Source organism: Thermobia domestica, chromosome 17 (assembly GCF_964235325.1).
Source record: "Thermobia domestica chromosome 17, izTheDome1.hap1.1, whole genome shotgun sequence".
NCBI classification, from domain to species: Eukaryota; Metazoa; Arthropoda; class Insecta; order Zygentoma; family Lepismatidae; genus Thermobia; species Thermobia domestica.
Genome location: NC_137470.1, coordinates 81,055,126 through 81,070,730, shown reverse-complemented (window position 1 = coordinate 81,070,730; position 15,605 = coordinate 81,055,126). Strand labels below are relative to the sequence as shown.

At 34.6% G+C, this 15,605-nt stretch overlaps 1 protein-coding gene across 2 annotated transcripts in view; it reads right to left on the bottom strand.

Moving 5' to 3' along the window:
* Nucleotides 1–15,605, bottom strand: part of LOC145673783 (adenylate cyclase type 2-like) — a 1,485,668-nt gene that overhangs the window by 928,331 nt on the left and 541,732 nt on the right. For both annotated transcript variants that reach the window (XM_081743538.1, XM_081743539.1), the window contains exon 7: nucleotides 11,090–11,234. In XM_081743538.1, coding sequence (XP_081599664.1) covers nucleotides 11,090–11,234 — 145 coding nt within the window. The remainder of the gene's footprint in view (nucleotides 1–11,089; nucleotides 11,235–15,605) is intronic.

Genomic DNA, 15,605 nt, shown 5'->3' with positions numbered 1-15,605 from the left:
CCAAACGGTAACACTTGTGCGATAGAAAAAACTCAAACGCCAGAATTATGGGCTAGTTATGACCTAATTAGCTGCTGTAATCTCAATTTTTGGGCTCCTACAGTTTAGCGGTTAATCGGATTCAAAATGGGCGAGTGTAGCTTGACATAAATCTAGAACCTCCAATACGGTTACAGTGGTCTGATCGAAGAAATTCATACGCCAAAATTATTGGCTAATAAGTTGCTCTAATAACAATTTTTGGGCTCCTACTGTTTAGCGGGAAATATGAATGAAAATGGTTGAATCTAGCTTGATATCAAGCTAGAAGCCCATTCGGTTACAATGGTCCGATCGGAAAAATTCAAACGCCAGAATTATGTGCTATTTATGGGCTAATTAGTTGCTTTAATCTCAATTTCTGAGCTCCCACTGTTTAGCACGAAATCGGAATCAAAATGGGCGAGTCTAACTTGACATCAAGCAAGAACCCCCATACGGTTACTGTTAGAATGGTCCGATTGGAACAAAAGCCAGAATTATGGGCTATTTACGGGCTAATTATTAGCTCTAATTCCGATTTTTGGGCTTCTACTGTTTAGTGGGAAATCGTATACAAGATGGGCAAGTGTATCTTGACATCAAGCTAGAACCCCCCATACGGAAACAATGCTCCGATCGAAAAAAAATCAAAATCCAGAATTATGGGCGAATTGGTCCTCTAATTCCGAGTTTGGGTCTGCTACCGTTTTGTATGAATTCTTCATCAAATTGTGGGATTTGGCTTAACTTCTAGCTATAAACCTAGTGCTATAATACTCCAATCAAATAATTAATATGTCTTAATTATGGGTTATTTGTGTGCTTATTAGTGGCTCTAATGTAGATTTTTGTTCTTCTATCGTATCCAGGATATCTCGTGGAAGATTGGAATTTATTTCTAGATAACGTGGGATGATAATTTCGAAGTTGTAGTGAGAAAAAGTCGATGTGTATTTACTGAAAATTGATTTATTTCCATTCTCCGCGAATACAAATATATATCTCTACTAGTAAATCCATGAATTCTCTTCTCACGTGTTTATGTTCATTATGTTGGGAAGTAAGTAGCGTATATATAGAATTTATATAGTGAAATATCATATTATTTTTTAAATATTTTTTTTGTTTAAAGGAAATGCCACTTCGGCGTTGCTGGGGCCCGCAGTGGCACAGCGGTAGAATGATTAGCTCTTGCGCGTGTGATCCCTGGTTCGATCCCAGAACGCGCCAAGTGGTCTTTGTGGTTGACAAACACCATGTGCTTGGTTTTTGTCGGGTTTCTCCCATTTACTCCCACTATATTCATTCCGCCGTCTCATATATACACTACTTACTTCCAAACATAATATACATAAACACGTAAAAAGAGAATTCATGGATTTACTAATAGAGATATATATTTACACTTGGGGAGAGCGCAAATAAAATAAATTTTCAGTTAATAAACATCGATGTTTTCTCACTGCAACTTTGAAATTATCATCCCACCTTATCTAACGTCAATATCAATCTTGCATGAGATTTCTTGCTAAAGATAGAAGAACAAAACTCGATATTACAGCAACTAATTAGCACACAAATAACAAACAATTCCGACGTTTGAATTCTTTTGATCGGAGTATTATAGCCCTAGGTTTATAGCCAGAAGTTAAGCCAAATCGCACAATTTGATAAAGAATACGTGATAAACGGTAGCAGCCCAAAACTCGGAATTAGAGCATCAATTATCCCATAAATAGCCCATATTTCTGGCGTTTGATTTTCATCGATTCGAGATTTCTAACCTTAAAGGGGGTTCCAGCTTGATGTCAAGCTAGACTCGCTCATTTTGATTCCGATTTCCCGCTAAACAGTAAGAGCCCAACAATTGGGATTAGAGCAACTAATTAGCTCAAAAATAGACCATAATTCTCATGTTTGAATTTTTTCGATCGGACCATTGTAACCGAATAGGGGATTCTAACTTGGTATCAAGCTAGACTCTCCCATTTTGATTACGATATTCTGCTAAACAATAAGAGCGCAAAAAAAGCGAATAGAGCAATAATTAGCCCATAAATAGCCCATAATTCTCGCGTTTGAATTTTTTGATCGGACCATTGTAGCCGAATGTGGGTTCTAGCTTGATATCAAGCTAGACTCGCCCATTTTGATTCCGTTTCTCCGCTAAACAGTAGGAGCCCAGAAACTCTTGATTAGAGCAACTAAGTATCTCATAAATAGCCCATAATTCTGGCGTTTGAACTTTTTCGATCGGACCACTGTAACCATATGGGGGATTGTAGCTTGATGTCAAGCTAGACTCGACCATTTGATTCCGATTTCAAGCTAAAGAGTAGGAGCCCAAAACTTGGGGTTAGAGAACTAATTAGCCCCTAAATAGGCCATTATTCTGAGATATGTTCCGGTCATTTTAGTGCTGGTGGTTGGTCGAACTTGGCACGCGTTGATAAGAGATTTCAGGCTCAATATTTCAAATTGCATACAATCTACAGTTCACTATTGTTCACTGTTTCTTTTGTTAAATCAAAGAGCACTATATATGCTGCGGAATAGGCATATATTGTTTTAAAATAAATTTATAAATTACATTTAAATAAGAGTTTCAACTTGTTTTTATTATTATTATTATTATTATTATTATTATTATTATTATTATTATTATTATTATTATTATTATTATTATTATTATTATTTCATAAAAATCATCAACCATTGCAGAGGAACATACTTAGCAATGCAAGTCGTGTTACTAGAAAATTAAATAATGTGACCCCTGAATTGTTTTTTTTTCCTTCGACATATAAAAAAAAAATATCATCCTATTTTTTATATGATAAACAGAAATATCAGACCTACTTATTTTGAAAATTTGAGGTAGATGATAGGTGGGCCTTTTTCATAAACAATTGAAAAATTTTGACATATATTTCCTTTTCTCTCTCTCTCTCTCTTTTATGGTGAAATTCACATGCTTAATCCCACTTGAGCAGTTCAATACTACAATGTTTTAAATGCTACAGTTTCAAAGATTGCTTTAGTAAAAACCATTTTCAAATGGCTTCAATATCTCCAGAGATCTAGCGGTTAGAGTAGTTTAAGTCAAAGGCGGACTTAGGCACAAAATCTCCAAATTTCGACTGGCTTCTACAGCAGTTTCCTTTATTGTAGAGTTGTAACACTTTATAGGTGTGTTATGTCTGAGTACTACAGCACATGTAGAATTTTTTTAAATAAAATTTCAAACATATGAGCCACATTTTAGTTTCAAATATTGTGATTTCATATGCAATGACCCAATAGAATTTCGAATGCATCCGACGGAGCTTTTACTGAGCGTACTTTTATTTCCACCAATAGTAATCAATCCAGAAATAGTCACACCCTCTTCATTACCTACGAACAAGTTCTGACTCACAAAACATGCAGGACGTTTGAACTTTTTCACTCGGTGTGTGCACTCGGATCGTACATTTGTTTCGCGCTACCCATGGCACTCGACCAGATTGAACCCATTATAAACACTTGTCCTGTATTGTCTGTCAAACAAATAAATACATGTTTTCTGCAGGATAGTATCTTGCCCCTGCTGCTATGAAAATTAAAATACTACACATTACCCCATATCATATCGCCAGTAGCTTCGTATTTGGTGATAAGCTAAAACAGTATTCCTGGGTATCGTGGCGAAAAATGTAGTTCCTTTTTCGTGCATTGTACAGAACTCAAAAAGAGTGAACGCAATAAAAACAAGGAAACAAGGACAAAATACAATGCGATGTAAAGCGCTTACACTCTTTTGAAAAATCACTCAATGTAGCGCTTTCCTTGCAAGGAACTCTTGATGGTGTAATCGGTAAGACCATGGGCTCAAATTAATGGGGTCCTCAGATATATTCCTCCCTAAGACATATGTTTTATTCCTTTACAACAATAGAAGTTCTTTTTTAAAAATTATCCAGTCACCCGAGAAAAGGAAATTATGTAGAAACACAACATTTCACTTTTGTATTCACATTATCGCGAAGAAGTGTGGTCATTTCTTGCAGTTCAAACCGTAAACCCCATACTCTATGAAGGCATGTTAAAGTTCGTTCTCTTAGTAGACGCATTTCAGAAAATCACTACCACAAACTGTCTGATTGCTTCGAATAATTTGTGGCTTATTTCCTTTTATTTGTTTTTACGTATAAAATGTTTAATACCTATTATTATTAGAGGTGTGCAATAAGTATGGTAACTAAGTTTATCAAAGATTTACTTCTACTTCTAATAAAACATAATGCTCAGTCTCTCTCTCTCTCTCTCTCCCTTTCTCTCTGTAAATTTCGCCGTGCGTTTGCCACGCTTGCGAAAACGAAATTTGGCGATGAGTTTCAGATATTTCTCTTATTAATTATAACTTTCTTTCTTAATTGTTTTGCAGAATTTTATTTGAAAATATTGGTTTCCTTTTTCTGCATACTTTTAAGAAGACATTTAACGTTTTCTAACATAAGAAAGAGTTATTTCTATTTATGTAATTTTGAAAGACATGCGACCGAAGTTCTGGACAGAAGTGTGGTTTCTTTTTTTTTATTTGTACTCCGTTCCTAGACACAGACAAAACAACTTTCCTCCATTTTATTGTTTCTTTAAACAAATCACGTAATGACCCATACCTTTGATTCGGTCTTACTTGTTAGCTGTAAACTTCATGCATCTCGATTCGTTTTTTTTTTCTTTTTGCCTTTTCTACATTTGCTCAAGAAATAAAAATGGTTCTGCGTACAAGATAATCGATTCGTGGACTACAAGATCTTCAGGCTACCTTGCTATCGAATACTCTACGAGGGAGGATGGCCAAACAGAGACATAAGCACATTACTCTGGCTTCTTTACCTCGATCTGTATGCGAATTAACACAATTAACTCGATCTTTCAATTTTACACGTAATTCCCCAGTAATTTATTATTGGCGTTAACGCTACGAGCAAGGTTGTTAAAGCAGTAAAGAAATGACACAAATTATAAATAGTGATCGAACTTACAACTCTAGTTACAAGAACGATTCTATTCAAGGTATCACCTCACCTTCCTACCTAGATAAACGCGCGTTCCCGGCATGGTTCGGATTTCACGTTAATCAGTAGATCCTGTATCATATAGCGTTGCTGCTGAAAGGGACGTTAAAGTCAAAATCAACTCATCCTATCTAGAAGAAGGGCGAAACAAAATTCATTACTGCTACCAGCTAACAAATATTTATTCTCCATTTCTTGTTCTCGTAAAATAATAATTCTGTCAATCCATAAATGTAATAATATTATTACGTTCATATGTAAGCGTAAAAAGAATCTGATATAAAGTATATCTCTTCTGTTCCTATCAATAGCTTTGACTATGTGTCTTTTTTCTTTCCTTGTTTTATCATTCTAATAATAATAATAATAATAATAATAATAATAATAATAATAATAATAATAATAATAATAATAATAATAATAATAATAATAATAATAATAATAATAAATGGCCTCTGTATTCCTTGCAACTTGCAACTTTAAGGTCTACAATGTAGAGCTCTCCCGACAACAACACACTGGACATTGTTTCCAAAACGACCGAGAAACCTTATTCACTAACTTATTGTCTACGGTTTGAACTGCAAGAAATGACCATACTTCTTCGCGATAATGGGAATACAAAAGTGAAATGTGTGTTTCTACAGAATTTCCTTTTTTCGGATGACTGGATAATTTTAAAAAAGAACTTCTATTGTTGTAAAGGAAAAAAAACGCATGTCTTCAGGGGAATCTATCTGAGGACCCCATGAATTTGAGCCCATGGTGTTACCGATTACACCATTAAGAGTTACTTGCAAGGAAAGCGCTACATTGAGTGGTTTTTCGAAAGAGTGTAAGCCCTTTACATCGCATTGTATTTTTTTTCCTTGTTTCCTTGTTTTTATTGCGTTCACTTTTGGTGTTTTTCGTACAATGCACGAAAAAAGAAATCCATTTTCGCCTTAATGCCTAGGAATACTGTTTTGACTGATCAGCAAATATGAAGCTAATGGAGAATTGATATGGGGTAATGTGTAGTATTTTATTTTCGTGGCAGCAAAGGCAAGACACTATCCCGCAGAAAGTATGCATTTGTTTGTTTGACAGACAATACCTACTCATTGGCTTCTCAACTAGGGATTACTTAGTAGAGTAGGTATGGTTACGAGGAGTACGTAATAAGTTAACATATCGCTAATCCCTGGTTTTTAGGACCCCACGATAGAGTCACACTCAAAACATTGGTCTGCCAAGAGTCCGATTGGCATTGAACTTCGACCCGCGAAAATCAGTCTTAGTAATTCCTTATAGTGTCTTCCCACTTGCCACAGTCCTATTAGCGACAGGAACTGTTAACTGTCCTATGAGCGACCGATTCGATCTGTTAACTGCCCTATGAGTCACTGATTCGTTCATACTAAGATAATGGAAGCAGATAAGGTTGTCTCTTCTTAAACTTGTTTCATGCTAATGTGATTTAAATCTTAACAAAATGTATTATGAAAAATTTCGCTCTACCTGAATTTAATACGTGAGACTGCTCTCATTACATTAGGAATCTTTTATACGTTTTCCTAATATTATGTTTTTGAATTAATTTCTATGAATACACTGACTATATCAAGGGGAAAACTAACTAAATATTTAGAGTTTATTAGCCTTTAAATTTCATGTTAAAATGATACGGAGCATAAGTTTAGATTGAATATGTTTATGGCATAAGAAAGAGATTAGAAAGAGATAGAGGTGCCATAAGAAAATTTTCTAGGGAGGGGCATCTCCATGGTTGCTGTATCACGTCTGGTATATCTGGTATTTAAAATACGTTGTTTGCTATATTACGTATACATTTTCGTGAACCAGGGGGGCGATCCCTGCCTTCCCATCGGGCGCCCATGGAAAGAGGGTGTTCACCACGTGAGGATATCAAACAAATTTTAAAACACAGTGTATTCGAAGAAATTATTACACAAGTTACAAATCTCTCGCAGGACTTAACAGTTCGACTAGTTATAAGGGATTATTTCAAATTGCTATACAACAAGCTTTTATGTATAAGTCAAAACAAGGCAGGAAGGCAAACTAAGCAATTAGTTTACGTTTTAGTAGCTTACAATAGGGGGGGGTGTTTTAAAAAGTTTGTTTACCTTTTAGATTGTTTAGAGTGAACTGGATTGTAATTGGTAGGATTGGTTGAGAATAGCCAATCAGATGTAAGGGATCTCTAAAGCTGTCTTTTATCATAGACATTTTTTTCATTTTATTCACAGTGTCTTAAGAAGTCTAGAAAGTGGGTAGTTGGCGAAGCTGTTACACGTTTAAGTTTTCCAAAATAAAATATATTATTGTGGTTAGTGAGTAACTAGATTTGAGTCATATTAAGTACAGAAAACAGGGCTTTTGAAGAAAGGGGATATTACAACCGGATTTTCAATAATTACATAGAAATATACTTTTCATGGAAATATCCCTGTTATCTCGTTATTTGATATGTTTCATGTCAAATCAAACTCAAAATTAAAATAAGGTTTATATACACTAACAGTAGAGGAAAAATATATTTGACGAACAGCATCACTGGCACGTACATATTTCATACCAAGGTTATTCGGGCGCTAATAACGCCAGAGGCAAACATATTTTACGAGATGGAATCATATCATCTTCCATCATCTCAATATAAATGAATCGGTCGCACATAGGACAGGTAACAGTTCCTGTCGCTAATAGGACTGTCGCTTCTGGGACTAATTCTTCCTTACGTAGATCCTTTGGCTGGAAAGGCTAGTTTTATTGAAAGAGTAACTTGTATGCAATTGCAAACAGAAAAATGAATGCCTAATTCACATCTCAATCATTTTGATTCACTGAGTGGTAAATCGGTAGTACCCCATGACTTGGGTAGTACACTAACCTAGTTGATTTGGACCTAGGGTTGGTTGAACTACCCTCCTATAACAGGAGCCAAATTCTATGGGACAAGCACCAATGGTCTAGTACAAAAACTCTTACACCCATTGGGCCATAACCAAACTACCTTATATAATATTTTAGAAGTTTAACCAGTATCTGGTTCTGGTTCACGTCCTCCGCGTAGTCAGTATAGAATTATTTTTGTTTAGTGATGTGTATCGATTTCCAGAAGCTCCGCTGTTGGACCACATAAGTTGTGTTTTACGTTTATTAAACAGTTTAAAGACACCTGGCCACAATCTTATCACTCAACTAATAGAACATGTATTGTTCCTAAAGATATCTACTTTGCACGGAAGTAAACTCTCTTGATTTGCTGGCTTGGAAAAATATTATTTTTAAGTTGGTGACTATCAAGTATTTGACAGGGAAATGTTTACCACCTGTCTGAAGTTAAGTTTTGGCCGAGGCCACCACTACCTTATGATGCTAACAACTTCTTTATTGTTTCTTCTCCTAACTGTGATTTTTCTGTTTGGTTTATAATTAGCTTTGCAGATGCTTTTGCTAATCATTTCTCTAAAGAAATTTGATTCATTACTGAATTTCTTTGTGGGTTCTGGATTAAGTAGAAAACCATTCCGCTGCCCATCGCTATGCAATTGATGCCAGTGGTGAATAAGTCATCCACAAATTCTGCATTAGTGTCTAGCGGTAAATCCAATTGTTTCGCTACCCACTATACTATAAGATTTCATTACTACAACTGAGTTCCTTCTGGTCAGATACACAAATCTTTTCAAACCACTTCTTCATTATAGGTATTCCGTCATTATTGGCAGGTCACTTGCTGCAACTAAGAAGCTTCAATGCTTCACGATCTTCCGCTAGCCTCATCCTCTTAACGTACCATTATTCTGTTTTGATATCGCCCATTAACTGTAGTATACTTTGCCCCCTCCATCTCTTTCCTGCCACCATACCCTCTATCACGTCACTCATGATAGAGTTTCTTCTTATCCAATGTCCTAACAATTTTCTCTTCCTCCTCTTAATAATATCTAAAATTCTTCTTTTCTCCCCCTACCATTTCTAACACCCTCTCATTCGTTTTCCGTTCAACCAAGATAATTCGCCGGTTCTTCTCCACTAATGCATTTCGAAATCTTCCAGTCGTTTTTCATCATTTTTGTGTGATGTACGAGTACATGTTTCTGATTCATACTGTACAATACTTTACGCGAAGCATTTTATGAGTCTTTTTTTTTTTGAGCTCTTTATTCAAGATCCCACAAAATAGTATTTTTTTCCTTCTAAAGCCTTCTTCTGCTATACCTATCCTTGCTTTTATTTCACGTTCGCATTTCATATCATTACTAATAATACTGTCCAGGTATCGAAACTAGTCACCTGTTCTATTTTATCCCCTCCTACTTCTATATTTGATACTGACAGCGTTCGTTTCAATCACCATGGCTTTTGTCTTTCTAACATATATTTTATTCCGTATTCTTCACAGCCCTTCCTCAAGTTCTCTAACATTTGATTGATTTTCTATTCAGATTGCTCAACAATTGTCATATCAACTTGAAACCGAATACTCCTAATCATTCAATCTCCTCCTCAAATGCCATCTTCATTTTTAGGATCTTTTTTACTATCTCTTCTAGATAGATATTAAATAATATAGACGAGAGGCAGCTCCCGTGTCGGACTCCCCTTCCAATTGCATTCTCCTCTGTCATTTCCTACCCTATTGTAATACTTACTTGTTGGTTCATATATAATTTTCTTATGAGTCTTCGAGCTTTGCATTCCAACCCAACTTTCTTTAGAACTTCCAACAACAAATCCCAATTCACGCGGTCAAAAGCCTTTTCTAGATCAACAAATACACACATACACCTTTTTCCCTTTTTCTATAAACCTTTCACCGATCACTCTTAATAATCCAATTGCATCTCTTGTGCCCTTTCCTCTCATGAACCCAAACTGTTCCTCCTCAACTTTTTCATTTGCTCTTCCATAATACCTTCTGTTCAAAATTCGAAGCAAAGTTTTTGCTGTATGATATATGAGACTAATAGTCCTATAATCTTCACATCTCTTCGGGTTCAATTTTTTAGCCATCGGTATTAAGATCGTCTTCAGGATGTCACTCTCTTGTTTCAACCCATTTCCTGTTTCATATATTTCATTGCAGAGTCGGAAGAATTCTTTCTTGCCATTGTCTCTCATATTCTTAATGAATTCGATTGGTATATTTTCTATCCCCGGTTGCCTTTCCATTCCTAATCTCAGATATAGCTTTTAAAAACTCATCCCGAAGAATACGAAATTCTTTATCATCCTTGCCTACTTCAATTCCTACTTCAATATCTACGCCACACGGTCTATCCCTACCCTGATGTAAGTCCTCAATATATTTTTCCATCTTGCTAATACTTCACTTTTCTCCCTGACTACCTTCCCATTCTAATTTTCTACTGCTAAAGTAATACCCCTTGTTTCCTCCGTAGGATCATAGATTTCACCTCCTTGCTCATTTTCTCATATTTCCTATTGATTCAGACTGAGATTAAGATAATCTCATCACAACAAATTGCTGTTTTTCTTAGTGTAAAGAAACATTTCGATAAAATCTATTCGTAAGTGGAACAATAAACCTATTTGTAACTGACTTTTAGAGACAAACTCTGGCAAATTACTTGTGAATTTTATCAAATTGCTCACGTTATTGTATAATTAATAAGACTTAAGCTATTTGATTTTTGCTACGCTTTTCTTACTCACTTTTTACAGCAGTAGGTGGTCAATATATACTTAACTGTACACTCCGGAAGGATCACTAATACTTTCCGTTTGTGACAAGACATGTTGACAATAAGAAGGGTTCATCTTATTCGGTCGTTCTATTCAATAAATTTAACGTCGAAGATTTGTTAATAAAATTTTAATGTAATGATAAGTTAAAAAGATCCTTAGCACCAAGAGAAAACATGCACCCATTATTTACGTTATTTATTAAAACATTAAGTAAGCAAATATCATTACATTTCACAAATGTCGTATAAATATGATAACAATTTAAAACTTAAATAAGTTCTTACCTCTGAAGCCTCATCAAATCTTCCGAATAATTCATTAAGTGTTTCTACAAGTTTGTTGACCGGTAGTGCGACAGTAAGTTTAGAAAAGTTTACCACATCAGCGTACAAAATACTTACTTTAGTGTGTTTTTCTACGTACAATTCACTGTAATTAAAGAGTGAAAAAATAATCAGAAAACAATATATTCGATAGAGTATGATCAAATACAAATATCAATTAATTTATTTACGTAATTCACCTCATTCTATTAAAAACAGATGCCAATCCTTAACCTTTTTCCTATTATAAAATATTTTGCACCATGGTATTAGTATACCGAGCATGTTTCTCTTGTGGATTACTTATTTTCAATTATCTGAACTAAAATTTAAGTGGAAGTGGACGCATTCTTCATTAGGATATTTAAAAGTTAACTGTCATTTTTTTGGAAAATATTGTTAGGAACTCAAGTTTAGGATAAATGTAGCGCATTAGTAAGAGTTAACCACGTTGGATTTATGCACTTCGAAATCTTGTGCAATGGTTCCTTTAAGATGTAGGGAAATTGTATAATGATAAAACCTTGTGTTGTCATTTGAGAAGTGGGGCCTTAATTCCATCTTTTGATCATTTTTTAAATTTCAAATCACCACCTTAAGCTATTTCAAGAGCTTAAAAGACTGTTATTCTGATATTGTAACCACTCACATAATTAAAAAAGGAAACGTACTAACATTTTCATGTTCTTAGGTACGGTGCAAACGGTGAAAACGCTTATCTCGTTTTCTTGCAACTTTGGTAACTGTATTTATTCCCTTGTATGCTGAGTTTAACTTCCAATCCCAACCACACCACATGATTTGATAAATTTCATAGATTTGTTGAAATTGAAAAAAAAAATTGTCGTGGGATCTGAACGACATAAGCTCGTACTGGAAATCTAACGCTTACTATACTGCCACTATGAAACTCATTCTCTTCCATGGGAATATTATACGAAGTAAGAATTTCATAAATTAAGGAGACAAATAACATAGGTTGATGTTTGAGATATAGACAAATCTAATAAAGCTGGAAATGGAAACACATAACGTTCCACACTGAGGACGACATAAGCATTCTTTGCTTCACTTCGGAAGGGTACTCTTCGGTAAATGAGAAGTATTTCTTACTACCATCTCAACAATTTAATGGAAGATAAATAGAATAGTATCAAACTTAAGATCGAGACACCTGATGTTATATAAAGAAATCTATTCCTTTTTTGTTTTTATTTTGTTCTGTGTTTCTTATGAACTGTACACAGTGAAGAAAATTTTCAGAATAATGTAAAACATTAAAGTGAAAAGTGGAGTCTAGTAAGGCCCAAAAGACTTTTGTTGTTTTCTAGTGTGTGGTGTGTTGCATGTATGGTATCAGCGTGTTATATACGAAAAGTATAATAATTCATAAAAGACAGTTCCGGACTACAGACTTTGAAAATTTCAAAGAAAATTAGTCGAAAAGGACTACTCAGTGTCTTATTTTTTTCGTAAAAAATGGGGGCATACGCAATATGCCATTTTGTCTCTTTTGCTTGTTTTAATACAAATATATTTAATGAAAATCTCTCTCTCTCTCTCTTCTCCTCTCTCTATTATCTATCTATCTAACTATATATATATATATATATATATATATATATATATATATATATATATATATATTTACATCTGCTTATGATTATGACATCAAATATGATCCGAAGCTTTCTGGCATCCAGTGGAAAGCTTGGAGTATATTAATATTTGTTTGCATATATTGTTATTGTAGACTGTTCCCATAACGACCATCGACTTCGATTTTATAAAATTTGAGAGAGAAATTTAACTTTTTATTTTGTGGTCAATTTGAAGGCATTTTATTACACTGTCATTATGAAACCCATATACATCATCTTACGAATCAATCATTATGGAAGAATTGCATGTGTATGTAGCAGCAGTGGTACCAATCTTTGAAAGTTTCATTTACAACTATTCTTTTTTCTTTTTTTTAATTGATGTTCTGAGTAATTGCGCGTTCTGTGTAAATGTGCAATAAGATTCTCTCTCTCTCTGTTTCCAGCTACCGGCATAGGCATATGGGAACTACCAGATACACTTTCGTGTGTACATAAGTTAGTGTGTGTGTGTTTGGCGGGGTCGGGGGTATGAAGTATTTATTACGATCACTTAGTGGAACATACCGTAACATTCCGCACAACAACTTTTGAACGAATGCGAATTTTTTAATTCTGTTTTGTGAAATAGATAAATAGAGTAATTATCTCGAGGGAGTTCGTTAACGAAGATGATTTAGTCAACAGAAAGTGGTGCAAATGAGCCATTTCCGGTTTCAACGTTGATCACTGTAGAGCACATACTGTAATAGATAGCGACAAACGGTTTTTGGAAATCGATTAAACGTTTCAAGGACAACTCCCATATTCATTCTTAATAGTATAGTAAGACCGGAAGTGGTATAAATGAGTCATTTCCGGTTTTATTTTTGATCACTATAAGGCAAAAACGGTAAAGGATAGCAGGAACAAATTTTCGGCAATCGATAAAGCGTGTCAAGGGTAACTTTCATCTTCATCATTAACATCCTAGTAAAACCGGAAGCAGTAGAAATTAACTATAATTTCCGACTTCAAATTAATCTACATAGGGAGATAGGGAGAAGCTGTTTCGGGGAATCAGTTTAGCGTTGTGGGAATAAGTATCGTCTCCTCTCTTAAACTTCTAAATAAACCGGGAGTGGCAAAACCCAACTACTTCCGGTTTTAGTGTTGATCACAATAGATTAGAAACCGTAATAAATAGCGAGAAGCGATTTTCAGTAATCAATTAAGTGTTCCAAGAATTTTCTAATTCGACTTTAGTCTTTCTACTCAAACCGGAAGTGACAGAAATCAATGACTTCCAGTTTAAGCATTGAGTGTTATAGAATATATAGCGAGAAGGGAATAGAATGGAAAATTTATTAAGTGCCCAACAGTGTGTTCCATCTCGACAGTAATCACTCTACTCAACTAGGAGGTGAAAAAAAAATATACTATAACTTCTGGTTTCCAAATCAATTGAGAAAATATTACGTAAATCTTTACTGTTTTTACTATTAGGATTGCGTAGTGAAACTTGTAACATCGTAATGTTTGTACATACGTCCGTCCGTTACTCCGTACGATGACATTTGGACGGATGCGAATTTTTAAATTGTTTTTGCAATAGAAAGATACAATGATTATCTCGAGGGAGTTCTTTAATAGAGAGATTCACCAACCGGAAATGGTAGTAATAAGTCATTTCCGGTTTTAATGATGATCATTATAGAACAAAAACGGTAATAGATAGGGAAAAGCGGTTCTTGGCAATCGATTACACGTTTCATAGCCAACTCTCATCTTCATTCTTAATAGTCTAATAAAACCAGAAGAGGTACGAATGAGCCATCGAGAATGGACAATCGAAAAAGCGTTTCAAGATTAATCTACGTCTTCACCCTTAACACTCTAGTAAAACATGAACTGGTACAAATGAATCATTTCCGGTTTTAACGTTGATCACTATAGAGAGAAAAGGGCAACAGATAGTAAGAGGTAGTTTTCGGCAATCGATAAATAGTTTTAAGAATAACTTTCTTCTTCGTAATTAACACCTTAGTTAAAAAGATGTGCCAAAAATTACCTATAACTTCCGGTTTCAATTTAATCTATATAGTGCAAAAACTATAAGTTATAGAAACTGTTTTTGGGAACTAATTTAGCGTTGTAGGACCAGGTATCAACACTATTAAACTTCTAATCGAACCAAAAGTAGCAAAACCCAACTACGTCCGGTTTTAGTGTTGATTGCTATAGAATAGAAACTAACAAGCGATAACCTGTTTTCTGTAATCAATTAAGTGTCCAAAGAATATGTTCTATCTCGACTCTAATCTTTCTACTAAAACCTGAAGTGGTAGAAATCAATCGCTTCCGGTTATAACATTGAGCGTTATAGAATGGATAGCGAGAAGGCTTTTTTGGTAATTCATTAAGTGCTCCAAGAGTATATTCCATCTCGGCAGTGATCCCTGTACTCAAATCGGAAGTGAAATAAATATACTAGAGCTTCTGGTTCCCAAACCACTACACAAAACATAACATGATCCTCTTTAAGATTTTATTATTATTAGGATCACGTAGTGCAACTTGTAATATCGTAATGTTAGTACGTACGTTACTTCGAAAGATAACATTTGAAAGGATGCGAATTTTCTATTATTATTATTATTATTATTATTATTATTATTATTATTATTATTATTATTATTATTATTATTATTATTATTTTCAATAAGTAGATAGTGTGAGATTTTCTCGAGAGAGTTCATTAATAGAGGTGATTTGACAAACAAAATGGTAGAAATGATTTTTTTCAGGTTTTAACGTTGATAAATACAAAAACAAAAACGATAATGGATAGCAAAAAGCGGTTCTGGGCAATCGATTATACGTTTCAAGGGAATCTC